The sequence below is a fragment of the Phaethon aethereus genome, assembly GCF_964289735.1.
Source record: "Phaethon aethereus genome assembly, chromosome: 1".
NCBI lineage: Eukaryota > Metazoa > Chordata > Aves > Phaethontiformes > Phaethontidae > Phaethon > Phaethon aethereus.
This window is the reverse complement of record NC_138575.1, coordinates 121727956-121741518: the sequence shown is the minus strand read 5'-3', so window position 1 is coordinate 121741518 and position 13563 is coordinate 121727956. Positions and strand designations below refer to the sequence as shown.

General features: G+C 42.6%; 1 protein-coding gene across 1 annotated transcript; it reads left to right on the top strand.

Moving 5' to 3' along the window:
* Positions 1-225: 225 nt before the first annotated feature.
* Positions 226-13266, top strand: TMPRSS2 (transmembrane serine protease 2; the record flags this gene model as incomplete). Its single annotated transcript, XM_082012452.1, has 12 exons — positions 226-240; positions 1098-1293; positions 1607-1690; positions 3119-3238; positions 4574-4703; positions 5776-5886; positions 6741-6784; positions 7518-7692; positions 9337-9512; positions 10529-10624; positions 11491-11633; positions 12195-13266. The coding sequence occupies 12 exons, from the start codon at positions 226-228 to the stop codon at positions 12594-12596; spliced, it is 1692 nt and encodes a 563-aa protein (XP_081868578.1). The 3' UTR covers positions 12597-13266.
* Positions 13267-13563: the final 297 nt, after the last annotated feature.

Here is a 13563-nt window from a genome sequence, read left to right as displayed (position 1 = left end):
GTTGCACCTTAATTTGTACCCTCTCTTGAAATACTTCCGTTTTTTTTTTCCCCTCAGATTTGGCGTTTTTCCAAAGGAAAACCGACAAGAAAGGTGGACAAAGCTTCTGGCTGTGATTGTTTTCTGTTTTGTGTTTTGTTTTTTGTTTTTGGGGTTTTTTTATATATAGGTTCACACTTTACTTCCAAACAGTTGAACTGTTTCGGTACTGCTGACAGAGGAAAGATGACCTCTACAGTAGTAAGTAAAAAAAAAATTCCTCTCTGATTTTTTTTTTTTTTTTAAATGAAGCTTTATTCCTTTATAAATAACAGCCTATTGAGTGATGTCCTGGTTAACAAGTCTTTTAAAAGGAGAGGTATTTGTTGTGTTTTCTTTTCTGCAAAAAGGGAAAGCTATACTGTGAGGCAGGTGTAAGAGGCTGGAATTAACTAGCATTTGAAGTGCTCAGATACTCCTGGGGAAGTTTATGCTTTTAAAGCTTACTTTGGAGGCATAGACTGGAATGGCTTCTAACAAGTTCTTAAAGCTCTTCCAGGATAAATATTCCACAACCTGTTGTAGGCCAGTGCATTTCAGAAATAGCTTAGGCATACCTTGTGTTGTCCTAGGACAAAACGGGGCAGTAAGCATTTATCCTAGACCTGGACAACTGCACACACAAAGGCTGTTACTTGTCAGCACTTCTTTGGATGATGGTACTGCCTAAAACTGTCCTTGCTGCTTATTTCTACCCTGCTAGATGTTCCAGTGCAATGGTTTGTGCAGCCAGCTAGAGGGCTGGGCTCAAGAATCCTTCTTCAGCTGAATTACTTTGGATCAGGAAACTGATCTCTTCACACGCCTTCCTGCCTCAATTTCTGTTATTTTTGTTATGCAAAGTGTGAGGTATTAGGCATATACTGTACATCTCTTTCTCCATGTAAGTTGGAGTCACTAGTATGTGTATGCATGCATGGTGTATTTCTGCATTGGCAGAATTACTTAGTAGGGTTCTGAATGTAAATGGCATCTGAAACTCATTTTGTCCTAACTGCACTCTTGCCTCTTGTTTATGATTTTTCTCCTGTTTCCTTCCCCTCAACATTGTCATTTAGGGTCCACCGTCATACTACGAAAATCATGGCTTTCAGCCAGAAAACATCTATTCTGCCAGGCAGCCAGTAGGTGCTAACCAGTATCCACAGTACTTCTCAACAAATGCTCCGTCAGTGCCAAGCTACGTCCCAAGGGCTGTTACCCATCAGTCGAGTAGGCCAGTAGCACGTTCATCCGGGAGAACATGTGCATCAAGTAAGTTTTGTCATGATTTCTTCCAATTTTGGACTTAAAGATTTTCCAGAGTAAGATAACAAATAAAAGGGATCTTCCCTTCCAACTCCTGTACTGAAGGAGCCACCTCCCTGTGGATGAAGTAATAGCTGCCTGGGATGCTGGTGTAACTGGACAGGAACCTGGGCGATTTGGAGGAAGGATGGTGGAATGGAGAAAAATCTGTCTGGCAGAAAATGTCTGGTTTTATGTCGTGGAAATAGATAGTGCTGGTGGCTGGAAATTACCCTACCTGTGAACCTAATTTCTCTTTTTTTACTTGCTTTCATTTCAGGTGTAAAGAAAGCCATAGTCATTATATTATCCATTTTACTAGTAATTTGTTGTGCAATTGCTGCTTTCTTCATTTGGTATTTTGGTAAGAATTTTTGTTTGTTTGTTCCTGAAAGAAAAGATGTGTTAAACCTTTAAAGTTAGAAATAGACATTCTTATCTTCTATTTTATACTGGGTTAAAGACACAAAATTCTTTGCTACCTACCACCTGAGAGATGAACTAACATTGCTTCTAATGGCTCAGTTTTGTTTGTGGGGTTTTTTTCCCCCTTTCTTTTTAATAAGCAATGCTGCTGTCACTTTCCGTTCACCAAGTAAATATGTTTTTGATGTTAAGAGATGTCATCAGCTTTTTGATCCTCCTGCAGCAGCTTATTCAGGTGCCTTCTCTGGAAAGCTCCAATCTATCTGGCAAAAGCTGGTGCAAATTAACTGTACAGCGCCGTAGCTGTTAGTAAAGAGTAGTTTGACCTCTTGCAAGGGTTTTTGCACTGGGGGATAGCTGGCACGTGGCTGCGCGTGGCCAACGCATTCTGCGGTGCATTTCGTTAGGGAAGTCACTGCTGTGCATCCTCTCTGAAATGGAGCTCTGTTCCAGATTTGAGCTTCACTTAACTTCGAGTGAAGGAAGGAGATTGAAGTAAAGTTGTATATCTTAACTGCAAGAGTGTAACTGGTCAAGATCTGTTTTATTTTTGGTAAAACAGGATCTGTCTTGGAGCAGAAGTAATTCACATCCATTTATTTGTTTCTGTGAAGCTTTTGCTTTGAAAGTGTGTTAAGGTTGTGTGAGCCCAGCCTGTCTCACCACTGTAAGCCGTACCACGGATGATACGTTCAGCTTGGAAGTCATCCTCAACAGGGTGACTGAGCTTTGAAGCTGGGCTGGAGCAATTCTGCTCGGTTTAGGTGAAATTTGTCTTGTGCTATCTTAACTTCCCTTTCAATGAAAGCCACTTTTCGAAGGAAACTAAAAAATAATTTGCTATATTTTTAGGAGCCTCTCCTTTCTGTTCTGTGCAGGAAAAGAAAAGAAAAGGGAGTTCATTTAAAACTATTAGGATGACACTTTGTGTTCTTAGGTCTTTTTTTTTTTTTACTCAGTTTGATTTATTCAGGGTGAACGTAATCTTGTTTTAAATGGCAGCAGAAGCAAAAGGATGTAATTGGAGTAATTGCTTTCTTCCTCCTTTTCTGTTTATAAGTGTTATGCTTTGTCAGTGTAAAGCTGACTCCTTCTAGACGACTTAATGGTGCTTGCTTGTTCGGGGGTGGCAGTGGACAAAATCCAATCAGCTGCATCAGTGACTTAATCTGACAAGCGATGCAAAGGACAGAGCAATACATCTTCTGTGGTGTCAGGCGAGGTCTCCTCCCATCTCTGAGTTGAAGAACTCTTTCTGATGTTTCGCTCTATCAAAGCGAAATACTCCTTAAGACGAGAGTTGGCAGTAGTCGCCTGAGGCTAAGCTGATGTCCAGCCTAATGGCTGTGTTGCTCTCTCCCCGCAGTAGAGAATCGTTGCCTCGGCTCCTTAATAGAGTGTGGATCTTCAGGAGTGTGCATGCCGCCCTCGCAGTGGTGTGATGGGGTGAGCCACTGCCCCAACGGGGAGGATGAAACCCGGTGTGGTGAGTGCCCGCAGTCAGGGTGGGGGGACCTTCAGCCAACTGCAAGAGTTTTTGAGCAAATGGCCTTGTCCAAAGCTTGCCCAAGTTACAGTAGAGCCATTTTAACCTAAGTTATATCTCTAAAATGGTTTCGGATGTTTGAGCGCTTTGAAGCCTATATCTAGATACTCAGTTTGTTTCCAGTCAGATTGAAAAGCTGAAACAAAATGTCTGACTCAGGGGTTTGAGCTAGCTTAACTTTGGATCAGTTTTTAAGATACTCCCTTTTAATTTGAATGGGGTTTGTGCAAAACTGAATGTAGCATTGTCTCTGGAATGAACAGTCATCGCTGACTTCTGAGTAGAACTTCAGGGGATAACATAAATCTGGTGGTCTTCAGTCAGGCTTGTCTTTTTCCACATATTTTGCATTCCTCGTTCTCCCAATAATGCTTCAACTGCTTCATAACTCCATTGTGTGTGAAAGCCTGGTCTGATCAGTGTCTCCAACTGGAAAGATGCCAAGGGAAGCTTTAGTGCAGAGCTGAAGGTGGAAGGTGAAAACATCATTGATTTGTCCATTCCAAAGGTGTGGCATCTTGTTTCTAACACCTGTGTTGTGCCAGTGCCACTCTGGAAAACTCTGGTTGTGCTCTTATTCTCTGTCTGGGAACTTTTATTCGGCACATGCCTCATGCAGGGTTAGCATTTACTGGCACATGCTCTAAAGCTGCTCCACTCTGTTTGGTTGAATAATGTTTTTTTTGGAGAAACTTGTTCAATCTGTTCTTTTGCTTGAACTATTTTATATTAAATTCTTGTGCAAATAAATACATAATGGGGTATGGAATGTCAGAGATAATTGCTTCTTCTTACATTCTTGCTCTACAGGTGCTTCTCTGAAGAAATTTGGTGTATTAAGATACAATATAAAATATATTAAAATATATTATATTTTATTTATACACAATATATGATAGATTAAGAAAAATATGGTTGCATAGATAAAAGATAAGAAAAGACTGGCAATCTTTCTCAGTGGTAGAACATGAAAGAGAATTTTGAGCATAAAAGCTGAAATGAAAAGATGAACACTATCTGGTACACTTGCATTTTTAAACTCTTAGTTCTTTTGAATTGCCTTACCCAAAAGAATTAAGTTATTGCAATATTTCTGCCTACTTGGTATTTACTCAGAAGTTGAGTAGAAGGCAGCATTAAATTAACACCTGTTCATACACACAAGCAAATATTATAAGTAACAAGATTTTTAAGTAGAGAAAGAGCAGTAATATAGCGTGTGGTGTTCTTGGTTTCTTTTTTTTTTTTTTTTTTTCATTCTTCCTTTTCTGGCAGTTAGACTTTTTGGACCAAACTTTATCCTGGAAGTTTATTCACCTGTCAGCAAATCCTGGTATCCTGTTTGTCAAGATGACTGGAATGACGATTATGGGAAGATTGCATGTAAAGACATGGGCTACAGTGTGTAAGTCTAACCTTCGTCAGCCTTTGCACATACACAGAAAAGTTAAAACGACCCTCTTTCCAATTTCAAGAATGCGTATCTGAAGCAAAAAGCAGTCGGCCGTGTAGTTCTTGTGAACCCGGGTGGGTCTGATTTTAAGGATGTTACAGGATCAAACCGAAACGTTGCTCCAACAAGCAGCGGGGTCTGGCACGCATGCAGTAGCTACTCAGCGGGGTGACTTGTATCCAATACATTCACTTACAACCGTCTTCCAGAGCTCGCTTCAGATCATTGTAATTGCTCGGGAACATCCCGTCTGGCTCACCCTGTCATCACCAGTATTACACGGAAAGCCTCGGTCTTCTGGGGACGCAAGTAACACCAGCTTGCGTGGAAGATTGCCCTAAACATTCGTGGCCCCGGGTGCTGCCCACGTTCTCCCCACGTAACGCCGTAGCCTGAATTCTTCTGCGGCTGCAATACCTGATGGTGCCTCTCTGACACAGTTGGCAAATACTGTCTTCCGTTGTGCGTGGAGTAAACTTACCGCCCAGGCAGGCAGAAGTTGTGTGTGCCCACGCTGCGTCGTGGCGCTCGGAATTCGGGTCTCTGAGCCAGCGATGACTCCAGTGCTTCCAACTCCAGTAAGACAGCCCAGCGGCAACTAGACAGAGCGGGTCCTCGGCTGTAAAGCCTGGCAGAACAACAGCACTTGCTACCCGTCTCGTCCCACAGAAACGTGGCTGCCGCAGCTTAATTGGACCTGAGCTTTGCTGTGCTGTGCAAATGTACCAGCAACGACATCTCCTCATCTTGCCCTGTTTCAGGAGGCTGAAGAGTCATGCCCTGCATGCATATTAGATAAAAGTACTTTTTTAATTTAGTAACTGGTTGATGGGAAATGGAACTTGGCAAATATTTGAAGAATCTGAGTCTCTCACAGTGTACTACACCACTGAGGCTCTGTGTTTAATTAAAAAAAAATACATATTTTCAGTGTTGTTCATGTCAGAAGCTCTAGTTTGGCACAGTTTATTGTTATTTGAAAAACAAAACTACCGGGTTTCATAATGGACTCTCTGTTTTGCAGAGATACGTATTACTATAGTCGAGGAGTAGCAACTGAAGTCGGCTTTAAAAGCTACATGAAGCTGAACACAAGTGCTGGGAATATAGACTTGTACAAAAAGCTGTATAGCAGGTATCTTTAATACAAACTTCTTTCCTTTTATCAGGGGTCTTTTTTAGCTGTTGTAAAGAGGTGTAGCTTCTGCCCGTAGCATAATGCAAGCACGTCTTTCAATGGGAATTGATAGAGGGAAAGGAACTTTGTTTTTAATCTGATTGCAGCAACTGCTATCCCTTCTATTTAAAAACACAGCCGTCATTTTTCCGTTCTTCCTCTCTGCTTTTAAGAAAGATATGCCATCCTGTTCCCTCCGTGCTGTCTAGAAGGTTGCCGTGTCAAAGATACTTTTCTGAGGTTCTTTGGCCATCAACGGGAGTTTCTGTACGGTGACAATAGCTACCGTCTGTAACACATTCACAGCAGCTGGTACAGCTTTTTTTTCAGTCATATGAACGCACAGCATGCAAAATGGATCTTTCACTGTGGAAAGTACAGTTTTTATTCTCATTAAAGAGCTCTGAAGTGTCTAGTTTCTAAACCTGTAGAATGCTGTGCCTGCTAAGTTACCATGTTTCCCTTGTTTAGGTTCTTTTACAACTACTTCATAAATCCAATCAACTTTTTCTCATGCTGCTCTTCGTCTTGCTCCTCAATAGGCTTACAAACCTTTTGTGCTGGTGACTGCAGTCTTTCACGTGACAGTTTTGGTGAATGCAAGAGATAGTGGAGGCCAGATGGTTGCTGGTAGGGTAGCTGGAGAGAGTGAAAGAAGGAGGGGACTCTCAGCAGGAAGATGGGGGTGACGGCAGGGCACGTAGCTGGAAATGGTGGGAAGCAGCTGGAGGGTGAACTTTGTCTGTCATTTGCTTCACTGTGTGCCTAAAATCCTGTTCGGTGGTTGGTTTGTTTGTTTGTTTTTATTGCAGTGATTCCTGTGCATCAGGAAATGTGGTTTCTCTGCGCTGCATACGTAAGTGACTGTTTCTCAAACTTCTGCTTGTTCGTGCTTTGAATGCTCTGGCTGGGAAATCCTTTTGTATGTGCATAAATAAGTGCTGTCTTTTGATGGGCGGATGATTTAATGCCGGTTCCAAGTTTCAAACGGTGCAGTTTGAGGAGCAGGGTGGGAGAGGAGATGGAGGGTGTTGGATCCCCAGTTGCTTTTGTCTTTGCTGCCACCACTTCCTTTCAATGACTTGCCTGTGGTGAAGCTCTGTAGCCCTCGCCCAGCCGCCGTGGTGGGACGTCTGTGGCACATGCGCTCTCCAACACGGGGCCGCCGGGTGGGCAGCGCGTTCCTGACGGAGGTGGCTGTCGTGAGGCGACTCTTGGCTGTTGTCTGTTTTGTTGCACAACACAAGGGCGTGTGTGTGTGTGGCTCACCAGAGATGCTTGAATACCGCACTCAAAGGTGTAATGAACCGCTGCTTTACGGTTTGCGGTGGGCCAAGGGCAGCAGCTACCAAATACTCATCCTCATGTTTGCAATGTGAAGGGAGATGTAGGAGAACGCAGGCTACGGGAGGCTCGGGATTTCGGCGTCCGGGGCAGGGGCCTGAGCTGCGGCGTGTCGAACACCAGCAGCGCAGAGGCTGGGCACGGTCTGCGCCCCGCTCTGCTAGCAAAGCCCGAGCTGCAGAAGCCATCTTCCAGACCAGCTCGCTCTTCAACTCACGCCTGTGTGTGTGTAACTGCCTCCTCAGAGTGCGGCCTGTCCACTAAGAGCATCAACGTTATGAACAGAATCGTGGGTGGCAGCGGGGCGGCGCTGGGGCAGTGGCCGTGGCAGGTCAGCCTCCACGTGCAGGGCACCCACGTCTGCGGGGGCTCCATCATCACCCGCCGGTGGATAGTGACGGCGGCACACTGCGTGGAAGGGTGAGTCTCGCCCGCGCGGGCGCCGGGGCCGCCAGCTCGCTCATTCGTCTCTCGAATGGCGATTTTTCTTGCCTCAGACTGAAATGCACAAATTTACTTAAATCTCCCAACTTTCTGTTTTAAAAAATTAAATGCCATTCCTCCTCCCTGCCTTGAATGCAGGTGCCAGGTACGGTATTTTGTCTATGTAGCAGTATGGTTTTCCAGTGTTAAGGGTAAATTTGTTCTGGAGGAGGCTGGCTGCAGATCATCTGTCTGCTTTGTACAGGAAGAACACCTTGTTTTACTTGTTAAAGGTGCAAATTATATTGGATGGTGGTGTTGGGCACAGATACCCACCCAAATGAAGAGGTAAGCGCAAGGCACCAAACAATGCCAGACAGTACAATGTTTTCATGAAGATGTTGAATTACTGTGAGGAAAAACAAAGGAAAGGAAAAAAGAAAAAAAAAAAAAATCCCAGACCCTCAAACATCTCACTACTATAGATATGATCAATTTAAAGATGCCTGTACCATTTATTTCTTGTATCTTCATGCCACAGGGTACTAAAGCCCAACTCAGTATTAAATGTAGATTTGTACCTATCCAAGGAGCACTTTACATAGGCATCAACAAGAGAAATAGCTGGTGCTTTGTGCATTTTTAATCTGTGAAGGAGAGTCAAGGGTGTTGTGATACCTTGTGTACAGTGGCAGAATATGTTTAAAAGGTGGCTGCTTCTGTTAGAGGGAAAACTCACTAAAAAACAGTTTAGCAGTTGGTTGGCTGGATCGCAGTTTGAGGCTAAGCTAAGGAGAAATAACTTTGTCCTTAACCTTGAGAAAGGAATGCAAGTGTTTATTTTTATGTGACGATCTTATCCCTCCTTTGTTTTCTGATTTGAGCTCTGTAGTATGCAAAAGCTTTAGGAATGGCAACCAAGCTGTAGCTGGCACAAAACTGGTTTTCAGTCTTGATTTCTTTCTTTTTTTTTTTTTTTTTTAAGAGGGGATGACTTTCAAGCACTACTGCCTTGGCAGTTCTCATGGAGGGGTATACTCCATGAGAACTTGTGGGAAGTTTTCTATTGAGCATTTGTAAACTGTGCTGGAGCACAAGAGACTGCTTAAATTACATCTAGCGAGCATGCTTAACATTAAAAAAAACCAAAAACCAACAAACCAAAACCCAAAACCAAACAAAAAAACCCCTGGCATTTTCAAGATAGTGAAATTCCTTCACTGGATCATGTTTTTACTAATTCTGTCTTCTGCTGCTCTTGCATGCTTTGGATAGTACATGCGAGTGATACCACTGACATGTGAGACCTCAGAAATAACTGCTTGATCCCTCAGCCATGGAAATCAATGGACTTCAGTGTTGCAATCTCGGACTATAATTTGCTGTGCTGAGTGACTAAGGGAATAGGCAGTGATACTTAACCCATCTCAAAGATTTTTTGGATGTATTTATGAAATTGGAGTCAAGCTTTCCCAAAGTTAGATGTCTTGCAATTTCTTTACCTTGTTCTTCAGAAATGGTAGTCAAATGCATGTGCATTCTTGGTTGCATTTCTCCATTTCTGAAGACAATTTTTTGAAGGTTGTAATGCGTGACTTGTTACCAGAGGAGCAAACCTTCTAACCTTCCTTTTTTCTGTAGACGATTTTCTGACCCGTACAGCTGGAGGGTTTATGCTGGGGTTCTGAATCAGAATGAGATGCTCTTAAGAAATGGATACAGAGTGCAACAGATAATTTCCCATCCGGACTATGATACAGATTCTAAAGACAATGATGTTGCCCTTATGAAGTTAGAGACACCGCTGAGTTTTACGGGTATGTATTCTGCTCTTCTTAAGGCAAAATCAATGGCAATGAGCACATCTTTTAAAACTTCTGAAGCTCATCAAGAAATCCTTGTAGATACTTATGGGAAGAGTACAAAAATGTGGGTAGACACACCTTAGAGACAGAGACAGGGTAGAGGCAGAGGGCACAACCTCTGATTTTCTAAGTAGGATTTATTTAAATCTAGTACATGGTAAGGAAGTTTGAGCTCATCTCAATAATGTACTTTTACCCCAGCATGCTGTACAGTACTTAAGTACTGCCACTCCTGTATGTGGGAACTCAGTGTGTAGTCACGGAGCAGCGGACTGAACCCTAAACCAAGTTACGTCAAGTAACAATTGGAAAAAATAACCCAAAACCAAACGTTACAAGAAGTTCTTCTCTTAAAAGTATATGTAGGTTGGTTGTAAGCAAGCAGTAAAAAACAGAGGACAAACCATTATTTAAACTTGAAGTGCTTTTTGTGTACAGGTCCTTTATCTTTCAGTGCATCAGTTTAAAGCTACTAGGGGTAATCTGGAGGGGCTCTTCAGCTGCTGAGAGCAGGGAGGTTGTCTGTTTACCAGGTTTTTGTGTTTCATACTTCTTGTATATAGGCATTGCATCCTGCTTGCATTGTGATTATTTTCAGCAAGGCTTTGCAAAGAGAATGCAGAGAGGTAGCTTTCAGAAGCTTTGCTTCGTCTTTGTCCTCTACTGATCAGAAGAGCTGGTGTTGATTGTTCTAGTTAGGCTGATGAATTGAGCTAGAACCATTAACTCTGCTTGTTCCTCACCTTGAGGTGAAGATTAGGTAGCTCTGTGGGAAGGGGCAGCTGGTAAGCTTTTTGCTGCTGCCTGCATTGCATGGTACTGCTCACCTGCAAGGAAGGTAAAGTACAGAGAAAATGCGTGGTGTGTATGTACTTAAGTGGTGGCCGTGCTGAGATATTTCATACGCATTTATTTTGAATTATGTCTGGACATCTGGGATTACAGATGTTACTGTGCTTGTTTTGTAGATACTGTACGGCCGGTTTGTCTGCCTAATCCAGGAATGATGTTCCAGCCTAATCAGCAGTGCTGGATATCTGGGTGGGGAGCAGAGCACCAAGGAGGTAAAGAGTGGCTCTGGAGTATTTTGGTATTCTACGTAAACCAGTCCTCTTCAGTCTACAAATAACTATTGCATGGACTGGTTGGGCAGTTTGAGCCAGATCTGTTGATTCGCTATTCGTTCACCTATTTCCAGCCCCTAATTTCTACACAGGGCTTTCTGGCTCAAAGCAAGGTGCGATGTGTTGCATTCATCAGACCACAAAGGAGCCTCAAGTCAGTACCGGGGGCCAGAAATGGAAACACAGGGAACAATTCTGTGCCCCTGCTAGCAGGGCCGCCTCTCCTGTAACAGGGGTAGCTGTGTGCCAAGCCAGTCCTGTGGACGTGGGGAAGGGCAGGAGCCTGTCCTTTCCCACCGCCTCAAGCCACAGTAGCATGATGCAAGTAAATTTGTGAGAAATGAAAAGGAAAGGGAGGAAAGGTTTCTTTTGGTATGAGAAAGTACTGGGCGGGGAGGGGGTTTTTGGGGAAGCTGGACCCTGAATATGAGAATTGCTGGCATCTTGTGCTGGACCCTGAAACTGTGGGGAGGTCCTCTTCGCCTCTTGGAGGATTCATGTACTTTTAATAGCCCTGTAGATAACACAGTTGATTTGGGGCTGGAGTTGGCAGGTAGGTGCCAGGCTGTCTTGCAGTACACGGGCAGCAGAGCAGGGTAACTCACTGAGCTCTTGGAAAGGAGTTTTAATGTCACAGTTGTCTCTCTGCGATGGACCGTACATGTTAAGTGTCCATCCTGATGTTTCTAGTAAGTTTATTTCACCTTGATCAGTGCTAGCTGCTGGGATTTGTAATAGCAACATAATGTGATGCTTGTTCTAATTTTGTCTTTGTATGTGTGCTTTTGTGCATGTTTCAATTTTAGGTAAAACGTCAAATAACTTGAATTATGTTATGGTGCCCTTAATAGAACGTTCCAGGTGTAATTCTCTCTATATTTATAATGGCATGATTTTGCCTACAATGATCTGTGCTGGATATCTAGGAGGAGGAATTGATTCATGTCAGGTAATTATTCCTAATTAACACCTAATAATGAACTGATTATTTTTGTGGTCTTACTAGTAGGCTTTTTTAATAATCTGTTAATTACAAACAGATCCTATAAAAAAAAAAAAAAAGTCATATTTTGGTTGGGTTTCTAGTTCCTTTTGTGGTGCATCCCTTTAAAGGGGAGAGTTTTTACTTTATCTTCTGAATGGCTGCCAGTGCCAAGTTCTTGCTAAATACCCAGAGAGGGTGAGGCAGTCCTTTTTAATGCTTCAAGCGTGTTATCTGGTACTTGAAAGCGAATGAATGCTCTTCATAACGATGTTGATACCCTAGCATTATGCTTGTGAACAAGAAGGTCAATAATGCCTACCTCATTTAGTGCTTTGGGCAAACAATTTTCATCCCTATTGCAAGCAATCATCATTTAATGCTGTAATTGCCACTGCATTTTGGTTTAGTGACTGTCTTAAAACGGTGGTTAGCTTTTTCTGAAACTTAACCTGTATTCCTGCAGTGAAATGGATTGTGCCTTTCCTGGTGGCCAGGTCACTAATAATATGCTCGTATTTTTTGCAGGGTGACAGTGGAGGTCCGCTAGTAACCAACAAGAACTCCGTGTGGTGGTTGGTTGGAGACACCAGCTGGGGAACTGGCTGTGCTAGTCCCAATAGACCTGGAGTGTATGGGAATATGACTGTGTTTACAGATTGGATTTATAAAAATATGCAGGTAAAATATTTGAGTGTGTTTAATAATTTTAAATGTCCCAAATCCCAAAACTTGATTTTATTTATAAAAATAAATAAATGTGACTTGTCTGCTAAGGAAGCTATTCTGTTGAGAAGCATCCAAGTAATTGATAAGATCATCTGTCAGCAGAACTTGAACCTTTGTTTTTTTTTGTTTTGTTTTCTTTTTTTTTTAACAGGCCAACAAATGACAATACTGTCTGTCCTTCTTGCTGATCAATGTTTCTGAGAACAAGAGTAAATGAAGCCATGGGTGCCTGGGATATTTATTCACTTTGCAAATGATTTTTTTTTTTTCTCTTTGAACTTTCTTTTTAAAAATAACATGAAGGATTGCACACTCGGTTCTGTGCTGGCTGCAGTGACTGATCTTAATCAGTGAAGGATTATCACAATGAGCACCTTTCTTCTTGTTGTGGTGCTGGCAGAAAGTCGTTCTGTCAACTGCTTGCTGAAATGCCTCTCTCTAGTTGAGTAACTTTCACTTGATAATCAGGTACAGGCTTATAATGTCAATTTTAATCACAATTTAATTTAAGATTTTCATAGTAGGATGCTGAGACAGTTGGATTAGTAGTGTTTTAAATTAAATGTTAAGTAATGTGAGCATTGAATCTCTGAGCTGCTGGTTGGCAACTTAAAAAGAAATGAATGTTTTTTGGTATATATGAAGGGAAGTTTTCATGCACTACAGTAGAGGTACATAAAAAATTTTACTATATATTCAGGTAGTTAAAAATCCTCAGGATCTCGATACAGCAGTCATCCAAGTCAGATTGTTCGAAGTGATACCAGCCTGGCTGTCTCAGTAATTAAAAGTGCTGTTCTGCCTTAAGCTGCTTTGAACCCAAAAAGGGCAAGACCTGCCGTCACTCTCGATGTAGGCTACGGAGAGGGATCCTCCGGAGCTGTAGCAGGAAGCGGTGAGTTAAGTGTCCCGATGGCGAGGTCCCTGGCTGCGCGCACATTGAGGTTGACTCTTGAACTCCCCCTGCTGTGAAAGGCAAAGGGCAAAGTTCTTCAGTAAGGCTGTGTTGCAAGTGACAGACCTCTGATTGCAGATGCGCATACAGAGGCTGGATGTTTTATACAAAGAAATACAAGTCTGCGTTTCTGTGTAACCGGATGAACTACCTCATTTATTAAATTTGGCTTTTAATTCCTTAGAGCTCTCCTTTTTGTATCTGTATGTATGT